Genomic DNA, 23263 nt, shown 5'->3' with positions numbered 1-23263 from the left:
ATCCAAATCAGCACAATGGAGCCTGAGTTGTGGCTTATTCATCGATGGTGACCTTTGACATTTTCTAGCAAATGGAACGCGTGGAGCTCTGCTGCATGAGTTGAAAAAACCCTGGGGTGAGGAAGGGCCCAGAAGTCAGCACGAGAAGGATAATTTTTCCAGGGAGGGGGAGTGCGTCGGCCCTCCTCCCTACATCTTTGGTCGCCCCCAGGGGCCCTGATCTCCCTGGGGGCTGATGCACCAGAAACGGGGGAGTGCTATAGTGCCTACCAAAAAAGAGAAAAGGGGTCAGGGACCCCATCACTGGACCCCCAATTGTGGTGGCCTTGCTCCTGATATCCATCCCCATACTTGAGGGGAGCAAAGCAGCTTTCACACTGAAAACACCCTGCCCATAGGGAGCCGGTTGGGGAGAAGGTCAGTTGCCAGCTTCCACATAAGCAAAGATGGATGCCAGATGGGTGGGGAGCTAACAGGGGCAGCTGTGGGTGGGCTCCCTGAGTTGCCCCCAAGATGAAAGCACATTGGGGTGCCCAGGCAGGCCTGGGCACCCCCAAGAAAAGAGAGAAACAAAAAAGAAAAAAGACACACGGGCTCCCAGCACTGCAGGAGACCAGCTAATACGATATTCACTGCCTACCGAGAGGGGACGCCCCATAACACCTTAGGTGGTGTTCATTTTCATACATTTCTTGCTTTGTTGTGGCTCCAAAATGGACAGAGGCACCACTAATGTTGAACAGAAAGAATGGGGAAGGATGCAGGAAGGCAGCATCTTCCCCCAATGATTTTAAAAAGTTAACCCCAACTTTCTGAGATCTTTAAATTATAGACCACCCTCAACATTGTCGTCATAGTCTCAAGCACTCACAAGACTGGATCTTTTGTTCAATATCTGGCAGCACTCTCTAGAGACCGGTTTTGTGGCTGCTTTTTTTGTTACCTTAAAGAGTATAAAGTAGACACAGACACTGTTATTTTTTATTTCAAAGTTTTATGAACCCTTTGTGTGCACAGTGATTTTGATCAATGTTGAAATGCCTAATTGGCATGAAGGAATGCATTTAGACATGATTAATGACTATAGTGAAAGGTTGATGATGATTAACCTGTGGTTAGTTTGCATTTTAACAGTGGTACACCTTAGAAAAAGTCAATAGGTTTATCTTATATGTCGTGATGGCCCTTGATAAAGCCAATAGGCTTATATTATTTAACATGATGGCCCCCTAAATTGGGATATACCGTCTGCTATAGGTAAGGGGTGCTGTTATGTTGGGGGTTAAGACCCTTTATGAGCCAAATGTCATCTAAGGTATTTTCAATCTGCCTTATGTATATATCTGTAAACTAATACATAGTATTTGGTAGTGTGTGTGTAATAAATGTACCGTTTCTTTTTCTAAAGAAAAAATGCTGACTGGACAATCATGTATTGAGTGTTATTATGCTCACCAGTGAATGGTGATCACTAGCCTACACCACCTCCCCTGAGTAGGCCTTTGACTGCTCTGTTTCTCTACTCCAAATGAGCCAAGCACTTCAATGGAGTGCTTGGTTCCCAGTAAGGGGAAATTGTCAACCTTTTTCTTGGGCATGCCTCACATCCTAGACAACTAATAACTCAATTTCCTACAGCAGGGGTTAAAAAAGAATCTGTAGAAGTGAGATAAGGAGACAGGAGGTGCCTGCTTGTGTATTAACAAGACATGAGGTGGAGTCAAGACTACATAGTCTTAGCATTCAGCATGCTGACATTCAATAGCGCCAGATGAATGAAAAACTATGGGTTCCAGGACTTATTCTTCCACAAATTAAGCACTGCCGTATATAGCCAGGACACCAAGGGGCAGAATTACGAAGAAGTTCCGGAGCACAGCAAGACAACTTGCTGCACTGCGATGCGTGACAGGGAGAGGGCAGGAATGCACCATCTCTAATAAGAAATATTGCATTCCTGCTCTCTCCCTATGCTGGTGCACTAAGTGCAACCTAGCGCCAACACAGGCACCTTTGTGTCATAATGCAAGGGTGCCTGCGTTACAGTCAGTATTGTTTTTGTGCAAGAAAGTACACCTTCCTACACAAAACAAATCCTCTGAGGCACTTTCCACTTTCTATTTGTGCTGCAGAATAAAACAATTAGGAGAAATTAATATGTTTCTCATTGTTACGCCTCACCTAGGAAAGTGTAGCACTTTGACGCATTCCTGTTTACTCGTCTTAGTAAATCTGGGAATGTACCAAAACCCTTGGGTGGATGTATGAGAACACCAACGCTTCACCCATTGATCACCTTCCCAGTGCAGAGCAACGCAAGGCAGCGACTTACTCTGCTTTGAGTTATTCCGGATTTACCAATTCCATGCAGAGCTATGCAAGATGGCTCTGCAATGGCATAGTAGATCTCACTGGAGACCTTGTAGTGCTTTGCCCTGCCTTCTGTGACATAATGACAATGCCAGGTCTTCGTAAATCTGGACCCTATTTTCACCACACATAAATCCACCCAGTGAATCAGCTCCTGGACACCTTTCAATTCTGAAATGAGGAGCTGGCGAGCATAAGCCCTATGCAGAACACCAATGAGGAAGTGAGGATAAACCTTGGTGAGATGTAGGACAACTCTTCCCTGCTGTGACAGACAGTTTTATCAACAAATTAAACTAACTTTCATGCTAACCATCAATTTTGTTTTAATTACTGGGACTTGACCAAACAGTCTCTGGTTAGATCCGCGTCTGATGAGACAGTCTTCACCATGGTGTCCAGCAAGGGATGGCTACTGAACAAGCACACAAAAAACCCATTTAGGCAGGGTAGCTGCAAAATGCCTTCCAGCCAGATCAGCATGTGCAGCTGCAGCAACTGAAGAGGCTCCAGGACTCCCAATAGAGTGTCTGACTAAAGGGAAGACTTACTCCAAATGTAGTAAAAACAATCAATATTTGATGGTCTGTAGAGGAGGGCGTAGTACTAGACATGTCTTAGGAGCTACTGTCCATTTAATAGACTCTGATCAGGGTGTAATCCAGCAACATCTACAAGCTGAATTGGTGCATCTCATTTTAGCCACGCCGAACGTTGCTCACTTTGCACAACGTAAATGCCAAGTAGTCACCTGAGGCCTGGAGGCCAACCTCCTCATTGGGAAGGCACCACCACGAATGAAATAGCTCTTACTAAGAACCAGCAACTAAACTCAGACAGATCAAAGCTGACTATGAGCCTAAGCTCATTGTCCTTGTATTGGGGTGATGGAGCGGGGATCCTTAAATCTTAATCTTTTAGTCTAGTCATCAAATAGGATCCTTCACTGGTCGAATGGACCCTTGATTGTCAGGCCCGGACTGGCCGCTGCGGGCACCGGGCAATCCCCGGTGCGCCGCACGGGTGGGGGCCGGTTTTGGGCACCTGGGGACTGTTTTTGTTACAGGGCCGTTTATGCAGCATAGCTGCAAAATCGGCCCTGTAACAAAATCGGCCGAAAAGCGGCCCCGGCAAAGAGCTCGGTCGGACCCACAACCTCCCCCTGGGGGGCCGGCCGAGCACTTTGCCGGGGCCGGTTTTGGTTCCCAGTCCGGCCCTGTTGATTGTCGACTTGAAGCACAAGACAAGAGCTATCATCAGCAATAAATGGCATTTACACAAGCACAACCGAGAGGATGGTGTCAAACCATAAGGATTTTATTTACAATTTAGTCAAAGTTACAGTTCAATCAATAATCAGCAAGGAAGTCAGTTTATAAAATACACATTTATATTTAGGGCTCCCGGTTTTATGGTATTTTCTTTTTACATTTCCTTCTGTATTTAACTATATTTATTATTTGGTCATCTTATTTGTATTTATGCATATTTATGTTGTGTTTTGAGTATAAATGGAGTCATAAAATGGTATAGTTCCACATTTATTTAATGCTTAGACGTGCAGTTGTACGTGGATGCCTGTTACGTTTTTTTAGCAAATGAATCACCCACATATAACAAAACATTATACTCCGGGCACATATTTAGCGTTATACTACCAATATATGTTAACATATGCCTGCATTTAAGGGCATCTCATCCTGTTTTTTAACTTCCAATGCTGTCTATCTGCTCAGTTGTTGCCTGAAATTCTTGAAAGACAGCATAGAGAGTGTCTCACAAGAAGCAGCATTTTCAGTATTTTTCCACTTTCAATATTAAATACAGATAGGAAACTGATTGTCTTCTGTCTGTATTTATCTGCACATTCATTTGAATATAAATAAGTCTCCCAGTTTTTCGTTTTTACTGATTTGTACAATCTAAATTTGTATATTATCAGGAAAAAAGATGCAAAATATGATGACATAAAGCAGACAGAAAATGATGTAGACAGGTTCCATAAAGGAACTTCCCTATTGTGAATAAGCGTCAAAAGAGGAACAGGGGATTTCTAGGAGTAATGTGTCCTTGTTGGACTTGGCACTTTTTGCAGCTTCATCCCTGAACTTTTTGCCTTCCTCCTGTATTTTGTCTGACCTGTTTTTGTTGGTTTTATGACTTTGGGCACTTTACCACTGCTGATCAGTGCTAAAGTGCATATGCTCTCCCTATTGTAAATTGATGTATGGATTAGTGACTTCATGATTGGCCGATTTGGCTTACTTGTCAGACCCTAGTACAGTGCACTGAGTGTGCCCAGGGCTTGTAAATCCAAATGCTGCTGGTGGTCTTGCAGCACTAGTTGTGCCACCCACAGAAGCAGCCTGTAAAAGTGTGTCTAAGGCTTGCCATTGCAGAGCCTGTGTGCAGTCTGGTACTGCCATGTTGACTGAGCACGTGCACCCACTTGCCAGTCCCTAAACCTTCCCTTTTCTTCATATCAGACGCCCCTATGGTAGGCCCAAGGGCAAGGTGCACTGTAAGTATAAGGTAGGACAAGCCCTGATGTGTGTGGCATGTCCTAATAGTGAATTACAGCCATTTTTGTTTTTCACTATTGCAAGGCTACCTATTCCCCATAGGCCAGAATGGGCAGTTAGATTATTACATCTTATAATCCTAACTGACTCAGGGAACCTGGTAGAAATTCGAGTTTAGTATGCCTGAACTCACAATGATAAAATACATCTTTTAGTGAAGTTGGTTTTAACATTCCGTGTTTGAAAATAGCACTTTTAGAAAGTAGGTATTTTCTTGTCTAACTATCCAAGCCTGCCTCTGCTAGGTTGTGTATTCCTTGTCTGGAGTTTGAGTGAAAGGGGCTGGGGGATTCCAGGAGACAGGGTGAGTCAGCCCAGTGGTGAATAGAGAGATTTGCATCTAGATAGGAGGGAGGAGTTGCACCTGGGACCTGAATAGGGCTGTGCCTTCCCTCCACAATCCTGGCTCCACCTCCTGTGGTGCGTCTGATGTCTCTACCCTGCACCCTGAAAGGAAAGAAGGAGTCATGTAAACAGAGTGCTCCAGGACTGACCAGAACTGGTTTGGACTAGGCAAAGGCATCTCTGCCTTCAGAGAACAAAGATACACTGTCTATAAAAGAGGCGTCTCGAACCCCAGAGAATTAGATCACTTTTGGGACTCCAAGAAGAAACCTTTGCTGAAGAGTGGAACCAGAGAGACTGAGGAGAGACTATCCCTAAGCTGAAGTGCTGCTTGGGGGATTGGCCTGGAGTGGTTGCCTCCCTGCCAATGGAGATAGGAACTTTGTGTGTACTCCATCAACTTGTGTAAGGATCTCCAAGGGCTTGATAACAGAGCTTGCCTCCTGCTGAAGTCTCAGGGACAACAGACTTCACCCACGAGCTCCCCAAGAGTTCTTTTGAAGTGCCGGCAGTTGTGCTGGATTTCTTGAGGACTTGCGTGTCGCAAGGAGCTGGAAGCGCGACTCAAGATCAAGAGGCGTGTTGCTAAACTGCCGCTGCACAACACGAAGCGCCTCGCATTGCCGGAGAAGAGGATCGACGTCACAGCAGACACTGCCACGTCACCGGGAAGCGTGTCGCAGGAGAAGAGGATCGACGTCGCATCAGACGACGCCGCATCACGAGGAAGAGTGTCGCACGGCCTGTCGTGGCTTGCATGGTTGTGGAAGCAACTCGCGTTGCCAGGGGAGAGGATCGATGTCGCAGCAGACGCCGCCGCATCACTGGGAAGTGTGTCGCAGGGCCTGTCGCGGCTCGCATCGTGTCAAGCATCTCGCATCGCCGGAGAAGATGATCAACGTCCCAGCAGACGCCACCGCATAAACAGAAGCGTGTTGCATCAAGGAGAAAGCGCCATCTTTGTTTCTTTGCACCAGATCTTCAGCGCATCACCTTCCTTGCGTGTAAAGGACTACCGCATCATCTTTCTTGCAACACTTTTGTTGCCCTGCGTGTCGCATCTTAAGGTACATTGACTCAAAGTGTCGCATTTTAAGATCTAAAGAGAACTAAGCTAATTCTACCATTTTAAGTACAGTATTGTGGATTTTTTTCGTTTGTGGTCTTGTGATAAGTCTATATAAAGAATACTTATTTTTAATGTACGACTGCGTGGTGTCCATTTGTAGTGTTGTCACTGGATTACTGTATGTGTTCACAAATGCTTTACACCCTGCCTCTGAGATAAGCCTGTCTGCTCGTGTCAAGCTACCAAGGGGGTGAGCAGGGGTTATTTTAGGAGTGTACTCCCTTACGCTGACTAGAGGCAAGGGTCCCTATTTGTCACAAGTACATATCTGTGCCAACTAGAGACCCCCAAATCTAACAGTCCTCATCAAATTAAATAAGTTTAAGTTTCAAGGGCCTGGTATGAGTGCTCAAGAATGAAGGCAAAAACAACAGGTGATGGACAGAATGCAGAACATTGGCATACATTCACCCCAGTACAGAGATCTGGGCCTAAATCCATCGTTTTTTTGCACTCCACACCACCCCAGGTCAGACATGGCCATATGCAAATCAACCTTGACTCTGTGCCTCATGGGAACAGTCCAGCCCGAACTGCCAAGCCATGTCTTTCCTGGACTGGAATCAAGCATCCAAGGACCGGTTTCTGGCTATCAGTCGTCATCAGCCTGGATAGCTTGACTCCAGTGGTGTGGAGAGCATGGGACTCACGTCTGAGCATACCCATCCCATTCGGGGCGACAAATGCAAAAACAACAGGTGATGGACAGAATGCAGAACATTGTCCTACATTCACCCCAGTACAGAGATCTGGGCCTAAATCCTTCGTTTTTTTGCACTCCACACTACCCCAGGTCAGACATGGCCATATGCAAATCAGGCTTGACCCTGTGTCTCATTTATTTTATTTATTTATTTATCTAAGCTTGTATCGCGCACAGCTACCCACAATGGGTTTCCCGGCGCCAGGGATAGACTGTAGAAGAAAGAGGGAGTGTCACCTTGACTTGAGGCCTCAGCCGGCTATTGGTCACGCTTAGTAAAGAGCAGGGTCTTCAGCCTGGATAGCTTGACTCCAGTGGTGTGGAAAGCATGGGACTCACGTCTGAGCATACCCATCCCACTCGGGGTGACAAAGGCAAAAACAACTATCCTGGCTGAAGACGGCTGATAGCCAGAAACCGGTCCTAGGATGCTTGATTCCGGTCCAGGAAAGACATGGCTTGGCAGTTCAGGCTGGACTGTTCTCATGAGGCACAGGGTCAAGACTGATTTGCATATGGCCATGTCTGAACTGGGGTGGCTTGGTGAGCAAAATAACGATGGATTAAACCCAGATCTGTGACTGGGGCTGAATGTTTTGCCATTGTGCAACATTCCGTCCATCATCTTGTGTGGTTTGCTGTTCGCCCTATGTGGGAAGGGTATGCCCAGACGTGGGTCCCTTGCTCACTAAGCCACTGGAGTCAAGCTATCCTGGCTGAAGACTGCTGATAGCCAGAAACTGGTCCTAGGATGCTTGATTCCGATCAGGGAAATACATGGCTTGGCAGTTCGGGCTGGACTGTTCCCATTAGGCACAGGGTCAAGACTGATTTGCATATGGCCATGTCTGAATTGGGGTGGTTTGGTGAGCAAAATAAAGATGGATTAAACCTAGATCTGTGACTGGAGTGAATGTTTTGCCATTGTGCAACATTCCGTCCATCATCTTGTGTGTTTTGCTGTTCGCCCTATGTGGGAAGGGTATGACCAGATGTGGGTCCCTTGCTCACTAAGCCACTGGAGTCAAGCTTTCCTGGCTGAAGATGGCTGATAGCCAGAAACTGGTCCTGTGATGCTTGATTCCGGTCCAGGAAAGACATGGCTTGGCACTTCTGGCTGGACTGTTCCCATGAGGCACAGGGTCAAGACTGATTTGCATATGGCCATGTCTGAACTGGGGTGGCTTGGTGAGCAAAATAACGATGGATTAAACCCAGATCTGTGACTGGGGGTGAATGTTTTGCCATTGTGCAAAATTCCGTCCATCATCTTGTGTGTTTTGCTGTTCGCCCTATGTGGGAAGGGTATGACCAGACGTGGGTCCCTTGCTCACTAAGCCACTGGAGTCAAGCTATCCTGGCTGAAGACGGCTGATAGCTATTAACCGGTCCTAGGATGCTCGATTCCGGTCCAGGAAAGACATGGCTTGGCAGTTCGGGCTGGACTGTTCCCATTAGGCACAGGGTCAAGACTGATTTGCATATGGCCATGTCTGAACTGGGGTGGCTTGGTAGGCAAAATAACGATGGATTAAACCCAGATCTGTGACTGGGGGTGAATGTTTTGCCATTGTGCAACATTCCGTCCATCATCTTGTGTGTGTTGCTGTTCGCTCTATGTGGGAAGGGTATGCCCAGACGTGGGTCCCTTGCTCACTAAGCCACTGGAGTCAAGCTATCCTGGCTGAAGACGGCTGATAGCCAGAAACCGGTCCTAGGATGCTTGATTCCGGTCCAGGAAAGACATGACTTGGCAGTTCCGGCTGGACTGTTCCCATGAGGCACAGGGTCAAGACTGATTTGCATATGGCCATGTCTGAACTGGGGTGGCTTGGTGAGCAAAATAACGATGGATTAAACCCAGATCTGTGACTGGGGGTGAATGTTTTGCCATTGTGCAACATTCCGTCCATCATCTTGTGTGTTTTGCTGTTCGCCCTATGTGGGAAGGGTATGATCAGACGTGGGTCCCTTGCTCTCTAAGCCACTGGAGACAAGCTATCCTGGCTGAAGACGGCTGATAGCCAGAAACCGGTCCTAGGATGCTTGATTCCGATCCAGGAAAGACATGGCTTGGCAGTTCGGGCTGGACTGTTCCCATGAGGCACAGGGTCAAGACTGATTTGCATATGGCCATGTCTGAACTGGGGTGGCTTGGTGAGCACAATAACGATGGATTAAACCCTGATCTGTGACTGGGGGTGAATGTTTTGCCATTGTGCAACATTCCATCCATCATCTTTTGTATTTTGCTGTTCGCCCTATGTGGGAAGGGTATGCCCAGACGTGGGTCCCTTGCTCACTAAGCCACTGGAGTCAAGCTATCCTGGCTGAAGACGGCTGATAGCCAGAAACCGTTCCTAGGATGCTTGATTCCGGTCCAGGAAAGACATGGCTTGGCAGTTCGGGCTGGACTGTTCCCATGAGGCACAGGGTCAAGACTGATTTGCACATGGCCATGTCTGAACTGGGGTGGCTTGGTGAGCAAAATAACGATGGATTAAACCCAGATCTGTGACTGGGGGTGAATATTTTGCCATTGTGCAACATTCCGTCCATCATCTTGTGTGGTTTGCTGTTCAAGAATGAAGCTCAGCACCCTTGGAAGGGGAAGTTAGCAGAGCTGAAAAGAGATCTTGTCTCAGTGAAGTCCGGACAGGGTCTGCTAAACTAATGTATGAAACACATAATTAAAATGTGAAGGAAAGTTCTGGAAGGCTTTCCAAATCAGTTTCTACCAACGGTCTAATCAACAGCTATTGTTCTTTGGGAGCATGTAGACTCCCTAGTTTTCCAGTGCTGAACAACAAAACACAACACATTCCCAAAGCATAATTTATTAAAATATCATGTAAATATTAAATATTTCATACAATATTTAACAGGAGCAGCCGGTCCGTTGGGGCTGATGGGCCACGCCTCTACACCTTTCACCCCTTGTGAACAGTGTCTGTCAGGCTGCACAAAGGTGAGCCTGACAGACACTGTTGACTTTCAGTTCAAGCAGCCAGGAGCCAGACATGTGCATTTAGCACTGGCTCCTTGCTGCCTGAGTTGAACTCAGCTTGGCTGAGGAAGTCACAGCTCCAGTGGGCATTACGTCCTCAGATTAGCAAAGGTCCCTGAGACCCACCCCTCAGTGACAAGTGGTAGCGTCACTGATTGCCTCACACCTGGGCGCTTCAGTTTTAAGCCCTGAAGAGCCCAGGGTCGAGTGTCAATCAGTAACACTTCATCACAGAGTGGGGTGAGATCAGCAGTCTCACTAACCACATCCCACTCTGTGATGACGTTGGGACTGCTACCTTCCCTCCTTGGCTGACTTTAGGTGAGCCAATGAGGGAAGGCAGCATCCCCAAGCCTCCTGGAACCTCCGAGGCTGAGCTGGCTGCAGGTAAGTGTTTGTTTTTCTTTTTAAACTGTTTGGTGCGTGCGTGTATGTATGATGAAGAGTGTTGTGAATGGATGTGTTTGTGTGTGTGCATGTGTGTGAATACATTGCTTTGAGTGTTATGTGTATGTGTGCGTGTGTGTTAGTGTGTGTCCCGTCCGCCCCCTCCCTCCAAAACTTACCGGCCACCACTGATATTTAATATTAGGAGCACCCTGTTTCTCAGTCACCCATTCCTGTACCTAATTGAATTGAGGCTCAGTGACACATATATAAAGTGATTTAATCAGCATCATGCAATTTGGCCTAGTTGGTGACAGGATATGACATCTGGTCTTCTACTTCCACAGTTAACAGCTAAATCTGATCTTCTGCCATCTGCAATTGATAACCATATTGATAAACAACAGTGTGTATTAGAACCTCTATGTTATTCAATAATTGATGTAGCCCCTTCGCTCTCCAAGAAATCCACTAAATACCGTTAACTGCCATTAGTTAGGAAGGATCATTTCAAAATTTCACTGGGAAACCACACTATTGGACTAAATACTGTCTGCCAAAATTCATTTACTACCCTGTATACTCCCACCCCATTGAAGAGCTTGATCTTGTGGTCAATTAACCAGCTGGACGAACTAATAAACCAGTGAGCATTTGGTGTTATATGGTTTTTCAACAGATGAATACTTTTTTATTATAGATGTTGACAATGAATATGTACAGCAAAGTCAGGAGAAGACCTGCACATTTTATATAATCTAATTAATAACAGGGAACGTGTTGCAGAAGTAATAACACGAGAACATGTCACATGGTCTGGATTATTTGGAGAGTGGATAATTCTGCACCTTCAGAATTCTTCCCTAATGTGTGCAGCCACAGGGTCAATCAAGCATTGTCAAAGGTGAGAGTGATGGAGTCCAACGTCATTGTCACTCTCCGACTGCACATGGATTAGCTGTCAAGGCTTAGATCAAAGGAGGAGGGGTTTAGGATGGGCACAGCACCACCAAGTTACCATCCCTGCATTAAAGATAGATCTTAACATCCAGCCAGAATGTTACTTTTTTTAATGAATATACAACACTTATTTCAAGAACACACAAATACATTTACAGTATGGAGTTCTAATAGCAAAAAGCACACAAGCACATGAAGACCATAATGGAACACAGTAGAAGAAATCCAGGGTCTCTAGCTATGAACACTGTGGTCAGATTTTCTGAAGAAGTGGTTCTCTGTGGTCCATGGCTCCCTGAGGGTTTGCTACACCTATTCAGAGGGTATACGGCTGTTTATAAATATAACCAATATTCGCAGATTAGCAGATTACCTAAAAAGTCAAATTGAACATTTTAAAATGTTCTGTTAATATGAAGTAAATTGAAACTAGAGGCTACAAATGAAGTAGGTATATTTATCTTGATTGGTGGATGAAGTAAAAACACAGCATTCAGAATCTAGTATGCAGGGCCTCAATTGAAGCAATGGTACGTTCCCACTAAAAGAGAGGGTGCCATGGGAGCAAAAAATAGACAAAGTGATATGCTAGAGCCTAGGATATCTCTTCATCTTTTCGTAAGAAAATCTAAATTTTGAAATTCGCCAATCTTCCCATAAAAAAATTAGATTTTTTCATATTTTTCTGGTGAATTAAATACATGTTTGATAAGTACATTTTGTGCATTGTTTGGAGGTTCAAATCATAAAAATTGCTTAGGCGGGGTTCCCAGGCTTCCAGTTGTGTTACAATGGGGGCCCACGTAAGTGGAAAGGTTAAAAACCTTGGTGCTAAGGCTCTACACCAATGCCAGCCCAACTCAAAGCAGCACAAAGCTGTCTTTTTTATTTACTACACAGCTTTCCACCACTTTGCATGACGTGGGGCATTACTGGGATGGATCAACGCAAACACCCAAAGGTTCTGGCACAGCGCTCTATCTACTAATATTGCCAGACCGAGCTTTGCATCAAAAACTAAAGCCTGCTGGAAGCAGGCACAAACACAGAAACATATTAATTTCTCTAAAAAAAATACACTGCATTGGTTGTGTCCTGCAAAGCACAGCACACCTCTAATGCATGAGAACCTTCAAAGTTTGCCTATGCATAGACATTTGTTCTGGAAGAATATGCCTCTGTTACAAATCTGAGTTTCACGAGGCAGCAGCTTTGTGAGCAGTAGATGACACCAGAGGCAGCCAATCTGGACAGATTTTCCCCGGACACACTTTGAGTGTGTCCTTAAATTTGCTTTCCAGTATTTCCCCAGGACAACCACCCCACCTTTTTTAAGAGTACCACTATCATTAACTACAAGAGTCATTGTCTTGTGCAAGTTAAGTGTAGTTGAGGCCCTGAACTTGCAGTTGGCCCTCCAGAAGGCTAACACTGAGGAAGAGGAGAACGCCACTGAGTTTGACAGGGAGAGGTTGAGAGGAAAGGGGAAGGCAGAAAAGGGAAAAGGAGAGAGAATTGGAGAGAGGGAGTACAGCTTTAGAGAAAGTGAAGCTCAGGATAACAGCAGAGACAGCTACATCTGGGAAAATTGATTCCATTTCCAACTCTACCTAATTGCCTGCCCTGGTGCCAAAAGAGCTTGGGAGAGGTGTGGCGCCGCGGCCAGGGCGACTGACGCTGGAATCTGGGGACCACGGTTCGATCCCCGGCTCCGGCGGCAGGTTAGCCCAGCACCATGTGACTCTGGGCAATAGCTCGCTTAATGTTCCCGACGGCCCCCAGCGCCTAGAGACCCTTACGGGTGATTGTGCGCTACACAAATGTGGACTTTACTTTTACTTTACACATAAATGGAGGGAAAATATATTTTAGAATGGTTTGTGAGCTTTAAGACAGCTTGTAGAGCACAAGCTTTGTATGATGTGTCTAAGGCAGCTGTGGTAATGAGTCAATTGCTCGTAGAACATATGGCAACCATTAGAAAAATACCTTGTGGCTGAGCAAATTAATTATGAGTGAATGATAGAAACTCTGACTCGATGGTTTGGGCTGAAGCCAGATCAGTACCTTCAGAGGGTTATAACAAGAGAGTGGATGGTGTCCCATTTGAAACCTGGTGTCATGGTGTGTTGCATGACTGGAATGAGTGGGTGAGAGGGATTGAGCCCTTGGTCTGTATGCCTTTAACCATACGATGGTGACAGTGATGTCCAAGGAGGAGTGTTCATCCCACTTAAGTAATACCTCTCAAATCTCACAGAAAAGAATCCATTAACACTTGCAGTGTTTGCTGACAATTGGTTAGCTAACAGGGTTCGCTGTGGGCTGACACAGTGTGGCTTTAAGCCAAAGGGAGAAAGGAACTTTCACCAGGCTAAGGGATAAAGTTGCCTACAGGATTAATGTTAAGAGGAAGTATCACAAATCCTAAGAGATTCTCCCTGGTGCCGAGGACATAGGTTTGGTAGCCAGTCGGGATGACATGGAGTACTTGATTGCTCAAATTGAGGTGGAAATCAATTTGCAGTCACCCATGGTGGATGTAGGGGCAATAGAGAAGGAAGATGTTGGATGTCTTTTGGGCAGTGGCTAGGTTTAGTAGCCAGACCAGAAACCTACATGACTTGAGCCACATCAGCTGTATAGGCCAGAGCACAGATTGCACATAAATATCAGGAAGAGACTGGAACCATTTCAGTTTTTCATAGAACAGATCATAGTACTAAGCATATCAGGGCAGACTCTGGAAAAGCACAAGCTGTGGTATCCAGTGTCTCTGCTGTAGAGGGAAGGGAGGATGAGCCACCCTCAGCAGACCAGGTTTTTTAATTGGATCACTGCCAGAGCTGCAGGGCTTGTTAGCTACTGAAGTACCTGTCTTGGAGTAGTTCAGTCAGGCACAGGTTCAGTGCCCTATGCTTGTGGGGATTTGGAACAAAGACCAGGAACAGGTTAGCATGGGAATGGTTGGAACACAATATGCCGCCTGCTTTATAGTATATGTGATGGACTGTTTTACAGGGAGCCTGTGAATCCTGAGTCAGGAACTAGCAAGAGTCTAGTTATACTCCTAGTGCACTGGATTTTCCTATTGTCACTGGCCCATGAAGTGCCCTTACCAGGGCACAAGATAGGTTGGACCTTTGGCTCTACTGGCAGGGATACACATAGACACACAGATATTCTATAGGACCTACCTGTGTCACATGCCAACTAAGTGGTAAGTCAGTACTTAAGACCAAGACATTATCATTGCCACTATCCATTGTGGGCATTTATTTGGGTGCATGGAAATTGGCATTGTTGCTCCATACCCCCTCCCACCCACCACCACCCCCTAGCTTCGGGCAACAAATACATTTTGATTGTGGTGTACCATGATACTAGGTATCTAGATCCAGTATCTCTGAGGAGGACAACTGTATATGTAGAAGCAAGGGCACTCTTAGGTTTCTTTTCTAGAGTTTGATTTCCTCAATACGTTATTTCTGACTGGGGAACAAACTCTATTTCCTGAAACAGTATAGAAATGTGGGCACTAGCTGGTGGGACCTACCTGCTCTACATGGCCTAATACCCACAAGAGAATGAGTTGAATGGAAAGATTTAATAAGGCCCTTCAGAGCATGATGGGAACTCTACTGGAGAGCTAAAGCGTAAGTGGGATTTTCTCCTGCCATCTTCTGATTGTTTACAGAGAAATTCTTTGGAAGGGGGTAGGGTTGAGTCCTTTTGAATGTTTGTTTGGGTAACTAAACCTCTTCATCTTTATCAAAAAAGGGTGGGAAAGAACTCCTTTGTTACCGCAAAAGGGTGTGGTGGACTATGTGATTGGCCTCTGGAAGTTGACGGCACAGTACATTTGTACGGCAGAGAAAATCCTTCAAGCACTCCAAAAGCTTATAAAGAAAGGGTATGACAAGGGAGTAGCATTAAGTGGATACTGGCAGGGTCAGGAGGCATTGGTGCTGAAGTCAATTTGTCCAAGGGCTTTAGAGGACAAGTGGTCTGGTGCATGGAAGGTAGTGCAGAAGAATTTGAAGTTAAGGTACTTAGTGGACAGAGGTGCCACAAAGAAGCCCAAGAGGGTGTTCTACGTGAACTGCATTAAGCCATGTCTCCATAGGTACTATGCATTGAACATCATTGCTGAGGCAAAGAAGGTTGAGTAAGACAGTGAAATTCCTATTTACCTACTGCACAGTGATGTGAAAGAAGGATTTGTTTTGTCAGCTTACCCCTGAACTAACGTCTGGGTAGCAGAGAGAGTGTAGAGTGGTACTACTACACGTTTTCCAACTCTTCTTGCTGGCTCAAGGTTTCAGGGCTGTCTATGTCCATGACATAGTTGCAAGTAATAGCTTGCCCATGAAAAGCAAGATTTTGTGTATGCCTGGCCAAGTCCATTAGTGTATTAAGGCAGAGGTTACCATGATGCTCGACTTGGGAGTAATTGAGCATTCCCATAGTTCTTGGGGCACTCCAGTGGTGATGGTGCCCAAGCAAGAATCCATAGACTTGTGTTTTTGTGTAGATTATGAAGTGGCCAAAACTGATGCACATTCAGTCCCCAGAGCTGATGAGGTCATGGATAGGTGCTGCTCACTACTTGATAACAGCTGCAGCCCGTGCAGGTAAGAGCGGTGGGGCTGGGTTGGGGTGGATTCAACAGATGACAATGAGGGGAAATTGAATAAATAATTAATTTTCCCTCGTTGTTGTCTGTCAAAATCCCCCCTACCCGGCACCACCACCTCACCGCTCTTACCTGCACGGGCCACGGCTGCTTGATAATGGCTACGGGCAGTTCACCTCAGGACCTGATGGCGAGGCAAACACTTCATTCCGCATGCAAACGGTATTGTCCAAGTTCAGATGATGTTCTATATAGAGTTAGAAGAGTTTGTGGTGGTCTACCTGGATGATACTGCTGTACTTAGCAATTCATGAGTGGACCACCCGTAACACAAAGAACCATTGTTGATCTGGATTCAGGTAGTGAAACCAACCAATAAGGCAACCGAGTGCTCAATTAACAAGGTTAGACAGCACCCTGTTGCCTTCCTCAGTTGCCGACTACTCTCTAGAGAACACAGCAGGATGGCCACTGAGAAAGACTGCTTTGCCATAGTGTGGGCTTTGGGAAGGTTCCAGCCATACCTGCTGGTACCAAGTATGTGATCCAGACAGATCAGAAACTATTCAAGTGGTTAATGGCAATGAAGGGTGAGGATTCCAAACTGCTGAGATGATCGGTTTTATTACAAGGCCTAGATTTCACAATAAACCCCAAAGCCATAATGAATCATAGGAATGCAGATGGCTTTTCTGTTGGTTTGGCCGATGTGACGACGACTATAGTGAAGTGAGGATTTGGGAAGTCAGACCTGGGAGAGGCATCTGTTGACATGGGAATGTCCCTTGCTTGGTATATGGATGTGCTTCACTGCCCTGATAACCCAACTATGCATATATCTATTATTCTGACTCATAATTTGGGCCTAGATCTGTCCCTGACTATGTCAGATCCTGGACCCTCCCTGTGACCTGGAAGGTTGCATCAACCGTATGCTCATAAAGGGCCATAGACTACTATCCCTGTCCAGGGCAATTGTGGAAGCCTACAATATGTTTAGAGAAAATCAATAGCATGACCGGTCATTTTTGCCATCAGTCACTGGGGATAGAGGTCTACTATTATGTGTTGCCTTTAAACTTGTGCTGACATTCTGTGTATCTCAAGTGCAGGTGCATGTGTTCACATCGATAAAATGCCATAGACTGATACCAACACTGATGAATAACCCTGTTAGCCAATGCCAACAGCAAAAACAACAGTTGATGGACAGAATGCAGAACAATGTCATACACTCACCCCAGTACAAAGATCTGGACCTAAATCCATTGTTTTTTTGCTCACCATGCCTTTCCAGATGGAACCCAGCCATATGCAAATTTGTTTGCTGTAACACTTTTCGCCCTAAGTGGGATGGGTATGCCTAGACGGGGGTCCCTTGCTCACTAAGCCACTGGATTCAAGCTAGCCTGGCTAAAGAAGGGTGACATACCCTGAAACCGAAACGGTCCCAGGATGCTTGGTTCCAGTCCGGGGAGGACCTGGCCTGGCGATTACGATCTGGGCTGTTCCCATGGGGCTCAGGGTCAAGATTGATTTGCATATGGCTGGGTCCAAACTGGGGTGGCATAGTGAGCAAAAGAACAATGGATTTAACCCAGATCTTTTGACTGGGGGAGAATGTTTGCATTGTCAACATTCTGTCCATCATATGTTTGCTGTAACACTTTTCGCCCTAAGTGGGATGGGTATGCCCAGATGTGGGTCCCTTGCTCACTGTGCTACTGGATTCAAGCTAGCCTGGCTGAAGAAAGGTGACATACCCTGAAACCGGTCCCAGGATACTTTTTTCTAGTCCAGGGAGGACCTGGCCTGGCAGTTCGGTCTGGACTGTTCCCATTGGGCACTGGGTCAAGACTGCTTTGCATATGGTTGGGTCCAAACTGGGGTGGCGTAGAGGGCAAAAGAACGATGGATTTAACCCATATATTTTGACTGGGGGAGAATGTTTACATGGTCAGCATTCCGTCCATCATTTGTTTGCTGTAACATCCAATGCCAACAGCCAGATGAACAATTGTGGCTATGCCTGAAAAGAGCTGTCCTGAAGCTCGTTTCTATATTTGTATATGTGTGCATGTTCATGTGTAGTATGTTGTATAGTGTGTGGTATGTGTTGTGTGGGTATTGTGGTGACATGAGCGCTCACCAAAGAGCTAAAGCTGTCTGTAGTTGAGATGTGAAAATGGAGGGGAAGGTATTTTTTGAACTGTTGGTGGGGGAAAACACCCGACAGTGGCAGAAAACAGTGTTTTGAAAAAGATTGAAAATAGAAGACGTAATGGATTGAGTGAGGATAATTTGATCAAAAAGCGAAACTAATAGAGAAACATATAAAAAATAATGAACAGCTAGTTAAGAAATCAACTTGTCAAGTTTTCATGGTGCATAATTTTAGAAAGGCAGTAATAAACTACGTGTCTACAATTTTGTTTTCAGATTTGGGAAAACGAGTATCTAACTTGGAACCCTGAAGATTTTTGTGGAATTTCTAGACTTCACATTCTTCCAGAATTAGTATGGACCCCAGATATCTACGTGTCAGAACGGTACAGTACGTGTTTTTTTAACTACTGCTCTATTCACTATGTATGAGGACACAACATAAGATTTCCTTGTTTAGAAAGAAAAACAATTACATTTGTGTGTTATACTCGTCTTCCAGCAGGCAGTCGTTTGTTATTCACAGGGATGTTGGCTAACACCTGCCTCAAGATTGCAGAGTAAACAGCAAGATGAAGGCCATACATTCTTAAATTACAATGTCCTTTACATTCCTTGTCCTAATTCCAGTCATTACTTGTGAGGATGACCCATCTCAAGACTGGAAACTCCAGGAAAATGCTACCAATGCAAGCCCACCGACCCATAGCTGGGTTCTGTAAATGCGGTACAAAAGGGGGTGGTGATGGACGGAGCATCTGAACCAATCAAACACTCACACCCAGTCAACAGATCTGGGTTTAATCTATCACCGTTCTTTAGCCCACTCTGCCTCCCCAGTTCAGACATGGCCATATGCAAATCAGTCTGACCCTGTGCCTCATGGGAACAGTCCAGCCCGAACTGCCAAGCCATGCCTTCCCTGGACCGGAAACAAGCTTCCTAGGACCGGTTTCTGGCATTTCAGCCGTCTTCAGCCAGGCTTGCTTGAATCCAGCAGGCTCTGTAAATAGGCAGCCATGCCAAGCGTCTTCTTTTTTTCCTGTTTCTGACTGAGATCAGGTTCTTAATAGGCCTGGGCAAAGCACTATGCTACGCTCGCGTAGTTTGTGAAGTTTGCACAACTTCGCACTATGCGAACTGCACGTAGCACAGTGCGAACACGCATAGTGTAGCGTAGTGCAGCTGTCATTTTTTGCTTGCTCGTGGTCCTCAACGTCAAGTTGGCGACCGCGAGCAAGCAAAATGAAATCCTGGTGAGTCTTTTTCCTCGTTCGCGATCAGCAAAAGCGTGGAAAATAAACCTCCCTGCAAGATTCTCAATGCAGGGAGGTCTGGTTTCTCATTGTGAGTGGTCGCGTATGCTCGCGACCGATCGCAATGAGAAACTACCAGTCCGCGTTGAGAAAGCTGGCAATCGAGTAAAAATCTCCTCGAGCGGCAGAAAACTACAGTTCACACTGTGCAAGATGCCGTTTTCAATGATTGCACAGTGCCGGATGCTTATCCGCACTGTGCAATCATTGAAAACAGCATCTTGCACAGTGCGAACATGCTACTACGCAGTTTGCGTAGTGCTACGTGTAGCTCGCGTAGTGCGAAGTGCACTTTGCGTAGCTTCGCAAAGCGCTACTTTGCAAACTACGCCCAGCCCTAGTTCTTACGGATGCTGATAAGGCCCCTGCCAGGCTTTGACTCCCACCTATGCTTACTTAGTCTCGTTCTATCGGGAGTAGCTGTCTAGTGGCCCTCAGTGGGAACTTCTGGCAAAGGGAGTAATGTGGAACAGATCTGTACCTGCTGTGGGGGAGATGGTAGTTGATGTTATCTCTGCATTCTTCATGGTATCCCGCTGGATAGTAGTTGTGTGTAACTGACCTATTCAGCATTTGGAACTCTCACTGGTTCTTACACAGTATCAATAGTGGGTGGTTTTTCAATCGGGGTTGATTGCAGCTGGCTGCTTCCTATTCTTATATCCTGGCTGTGTTGTGGTGGAGTTGTGGTAGTATTGTGCACATGCATGTCCAGTCAGGATTCAGGTCAAGGTAACCACATATGGTAGGGTTTCACTTCAGTCAGTTGAGATGATGGCTGACACCCATTGTGGACATAGTATTGTTGCTTCTTAAGATGGTGGTGGGTGACTTAGTGGGCCCACAGTTCTGGCATGTTCCAACTGCTTTACAGCCTGTACATTTTTTCGTGATTTTATGAATGGGCAATTGTGGTAATGTATGGATTCTTTTCTTGCTTCTTCTTTCCATTACTCACTATTACCACCTGAAAGAGGAAGCGACTTGTCCTGATGGGTACTGTTGCTAAGAAGAAGTGCTTCACCACCTGATGGTGGAGACAGGTGCAAGTCTCAGTATACGGCTTCAGTTCTTACTGCTTTGCCTCAACCCTGTTAACGGGTCGGACTCTAATGATATTCTTACTGATGGTGTACCTCCTGTGGGTCAATGGGGCAGCTACATAGGAAGGAATGGCTGAACTCTGATTGGGGGGGGGGAGTTGTGGGAGTTTCTGGTCCTGATGCTCCTGGTTTGTCTTCAATAATAAGAGGGTGAGCCATTTTAAAACCATAGGTAGATGGGCTTCTTTTTAAATTGCAAATATGCAATGGCAAATCCAATAGGTCTGACTTGAAAAAACCAACACATGTAAACACAGGCATTCGCAAATGCTGTTTGCATGCATTGTATGCACAAATGTTGTTTATTACAATTAAGCCTGTCCTGCTGGCTTTGCCAATATCTTCTAAAAATTGGCGAAAAATACTGCCTTCTGTGTAAATGCATACAGATGGAAAAGAACTTGGGGGCATATTATCAACAACTAGTGATATTTACCGCAAAATAAGCTTAGCGACATTTTTTTTATCGCCACGCATCGCCGGGTTTTATCGCAGAGATAACGTGCTATTAGCAACGTTTATCTCTAAAGCGATAAAATGTCCGCCGATAGCGGCGAAATGCGCGAATATCGCTGGAAATCCAGCAATATTCAGGCATTATCGCTAATAGGGACTAAGCCTGAATATCCACCTCCCATTGGATATACAGGCTAAGAACTGGTCTGAGCAGGCGTTATGTTTTGGAGATATTCGCGCTTAGCGTGAATATTTCCATCGCTACGTCTGCGTTGATAATAGGCGATAGCGATGTTAGCGACTACTTCCAGTCGCTAACAGGTTGGGTACGCCCACTTTGCATGTCATTAGTGATGAATATCGCTGACATGCAAAGCGGGCCCCAAACCGCTCGCTATCGCCTACAAGCTGTCGCTAACTGCTGTTAGCGACAGCTTGCTAATAGGGCGATAAAATTATCGCCGCTTAGCGGCTGAAAACGGCCGCTAAAGCGGCGATAATCTCATATCACCCGCCTTGGTAATATGCACCTTGATGTGACAAACAGCACAGTTGAGTTTATTTCTTAGATTTACAATAGTCCCTCGTGCATTCTAATGGAAGAACATCTTAGAAGGCAGAATGATACATCCCTAGCTGATAGCATGAGGTGAGAGAGTAATACTTGTCTGGGTCAAGCCTTGACAAAGGCCACTCTATGCATATTTTAAAGAACTGGTGAAAATGTATCAAATAGACAGCTGTGCTGTCAAGAAAACCTATTAGAAAGGATTACCTTACACTGATAGGCAGTTATTATGAAAGCATTGGAATTGGCATGCATTATTATTTGTTATATTTGTAATTCATATGAACATACTACTTTGGGCATTATTTAGAGTATGTGGGAAAATGTAAATAATTCTGGTGAATTGTGTGGAAAATGGATTCAGTTCATTTAACGCTATTTTTGCATTTACAGACGGCGTTCTTTACCTATTAGTACCAGAGCACAAGAAATAAACTGGCACACATTTTACACCAATAGTTGTGGAAAAACAGACACATGTACAGGCATAGTTTCTATCGCTAAATTTGCAGTAGTGTCATGCTTACTGGTTGTGGTACTGCCATTACTAAATCATGGTATAACAGCAAAAAAATAAAAACATTCCGTAAGTGATTCAGTTTGTGGCAATGCAGCACAGCTTCACTATGTGTAAGCAGCAGAATGTATTCCATCAGGGTCTGAAAGCGCATCCTAAAAATGCCCTAAAATGTCCTAACTCCTTAAATATGTATAATTTTCCATGTTTCTCAACACCACTAAGGCCTTATAACAACATATTTGGTATCTTTCGGCAACTCCTCTAGAGAATTACCAATACAGGGATCATTGAGAACTGAGGAGAGGGAGGTGGCGATAAAAAATAAACAGGGCACTCTAGTGGGACCTTACGGTTCCTGTTAGAAATTAGGAATTGCTGGTGCAATCAGTAATTCAGTTCCCGGTTTTGCCAGTATTCAACCTTAGGTTCCCCTGCTTTTTTCAGGCAGATTCCATGAATACATTTTTAGGGTTCCTAAAGAGTTTGAAGGCTTCAGAGAAGGGTAGCATTCAGAACTAGTAAGGGGTTTCTTAATGCTCAGGGAAAGGTAGCATTAAAGAGTAGGGGCAAAAATTTCATTTTGGGGCATACCTGGGACTCTGTCCACACGCTACACGCTGCCGCTGGGGCCCACACGCTGCCTGTTCCCCCTGCCGCCGGTGATTTCCTGCTTCACGGCCGCCGGGGAACTACAGCTCCCAGCAGGCCGAGCGGGTCACTTCCTGGCCCAGCGCGCCCGGAGGCGCAGAAAAGGAGGAGGCTCCCACTGAGGAGCGGGGGCAAAAATTTCATTTTGGGGCATACCTGGGACTCTGTCCACACGCTACACGCTGCCGCTGGGGCCCACACGCTGCCTGTTCCCCCTGCCGCCGGTGATTTCCTGCTTCACGGCCGCCGGGGAACTACAGCTCCCAGCAGGCCGAGCGGGTCACTTCCTGGCCCAGCGCGCCCGGAGGCGCAGAAAAGGAGGAGGCTCCCACTGAGGAGCGGGGGCAAAAATTTCATTTTGGGGCATACC

At 45.7% G+C, this 23263-nt stretch overlaps 1 protein-coding gene across 1 annotated transcript in view; it reads left to right on the top strand.

The window, feature by feature from the left end:
* LOC144798044 (5-hydroxytryptamine receptor 3A-like) overlaps positions 1-23263 on the top strand; it is a 244100-nt gene that overhangs the window by 87864 nt on the left and 132973 nt on the right. Inside the window, exon 4 of the mRNA XM_078668821.1 lies at positions 18559-18668. Coding sequence (XP_078524947.1) covers positions 18559-18668 — 110 coding nt within the window. The remainder of the gene's footprint in view (positions 1-18558; positions 18669-23263) is intronic.

The sequence above is a fragment of the Lissotriton helveticus genome, chromosome 12, assembly GCF_964261635.1.
Source record: "Lissotriton helveticus chromosome 12, aLisHel1.1, whole genome shotgun sequence".
Taxonomy (NCBI): Eukaryota; Metazoa; Chordata; class Amphibia; order Caudata; family Salamandridae; genus Lissotriton; species Lissotriton helveticus.
This window is presented reverse-complemented; position numbering and strand designations above follow the sequence as displayed.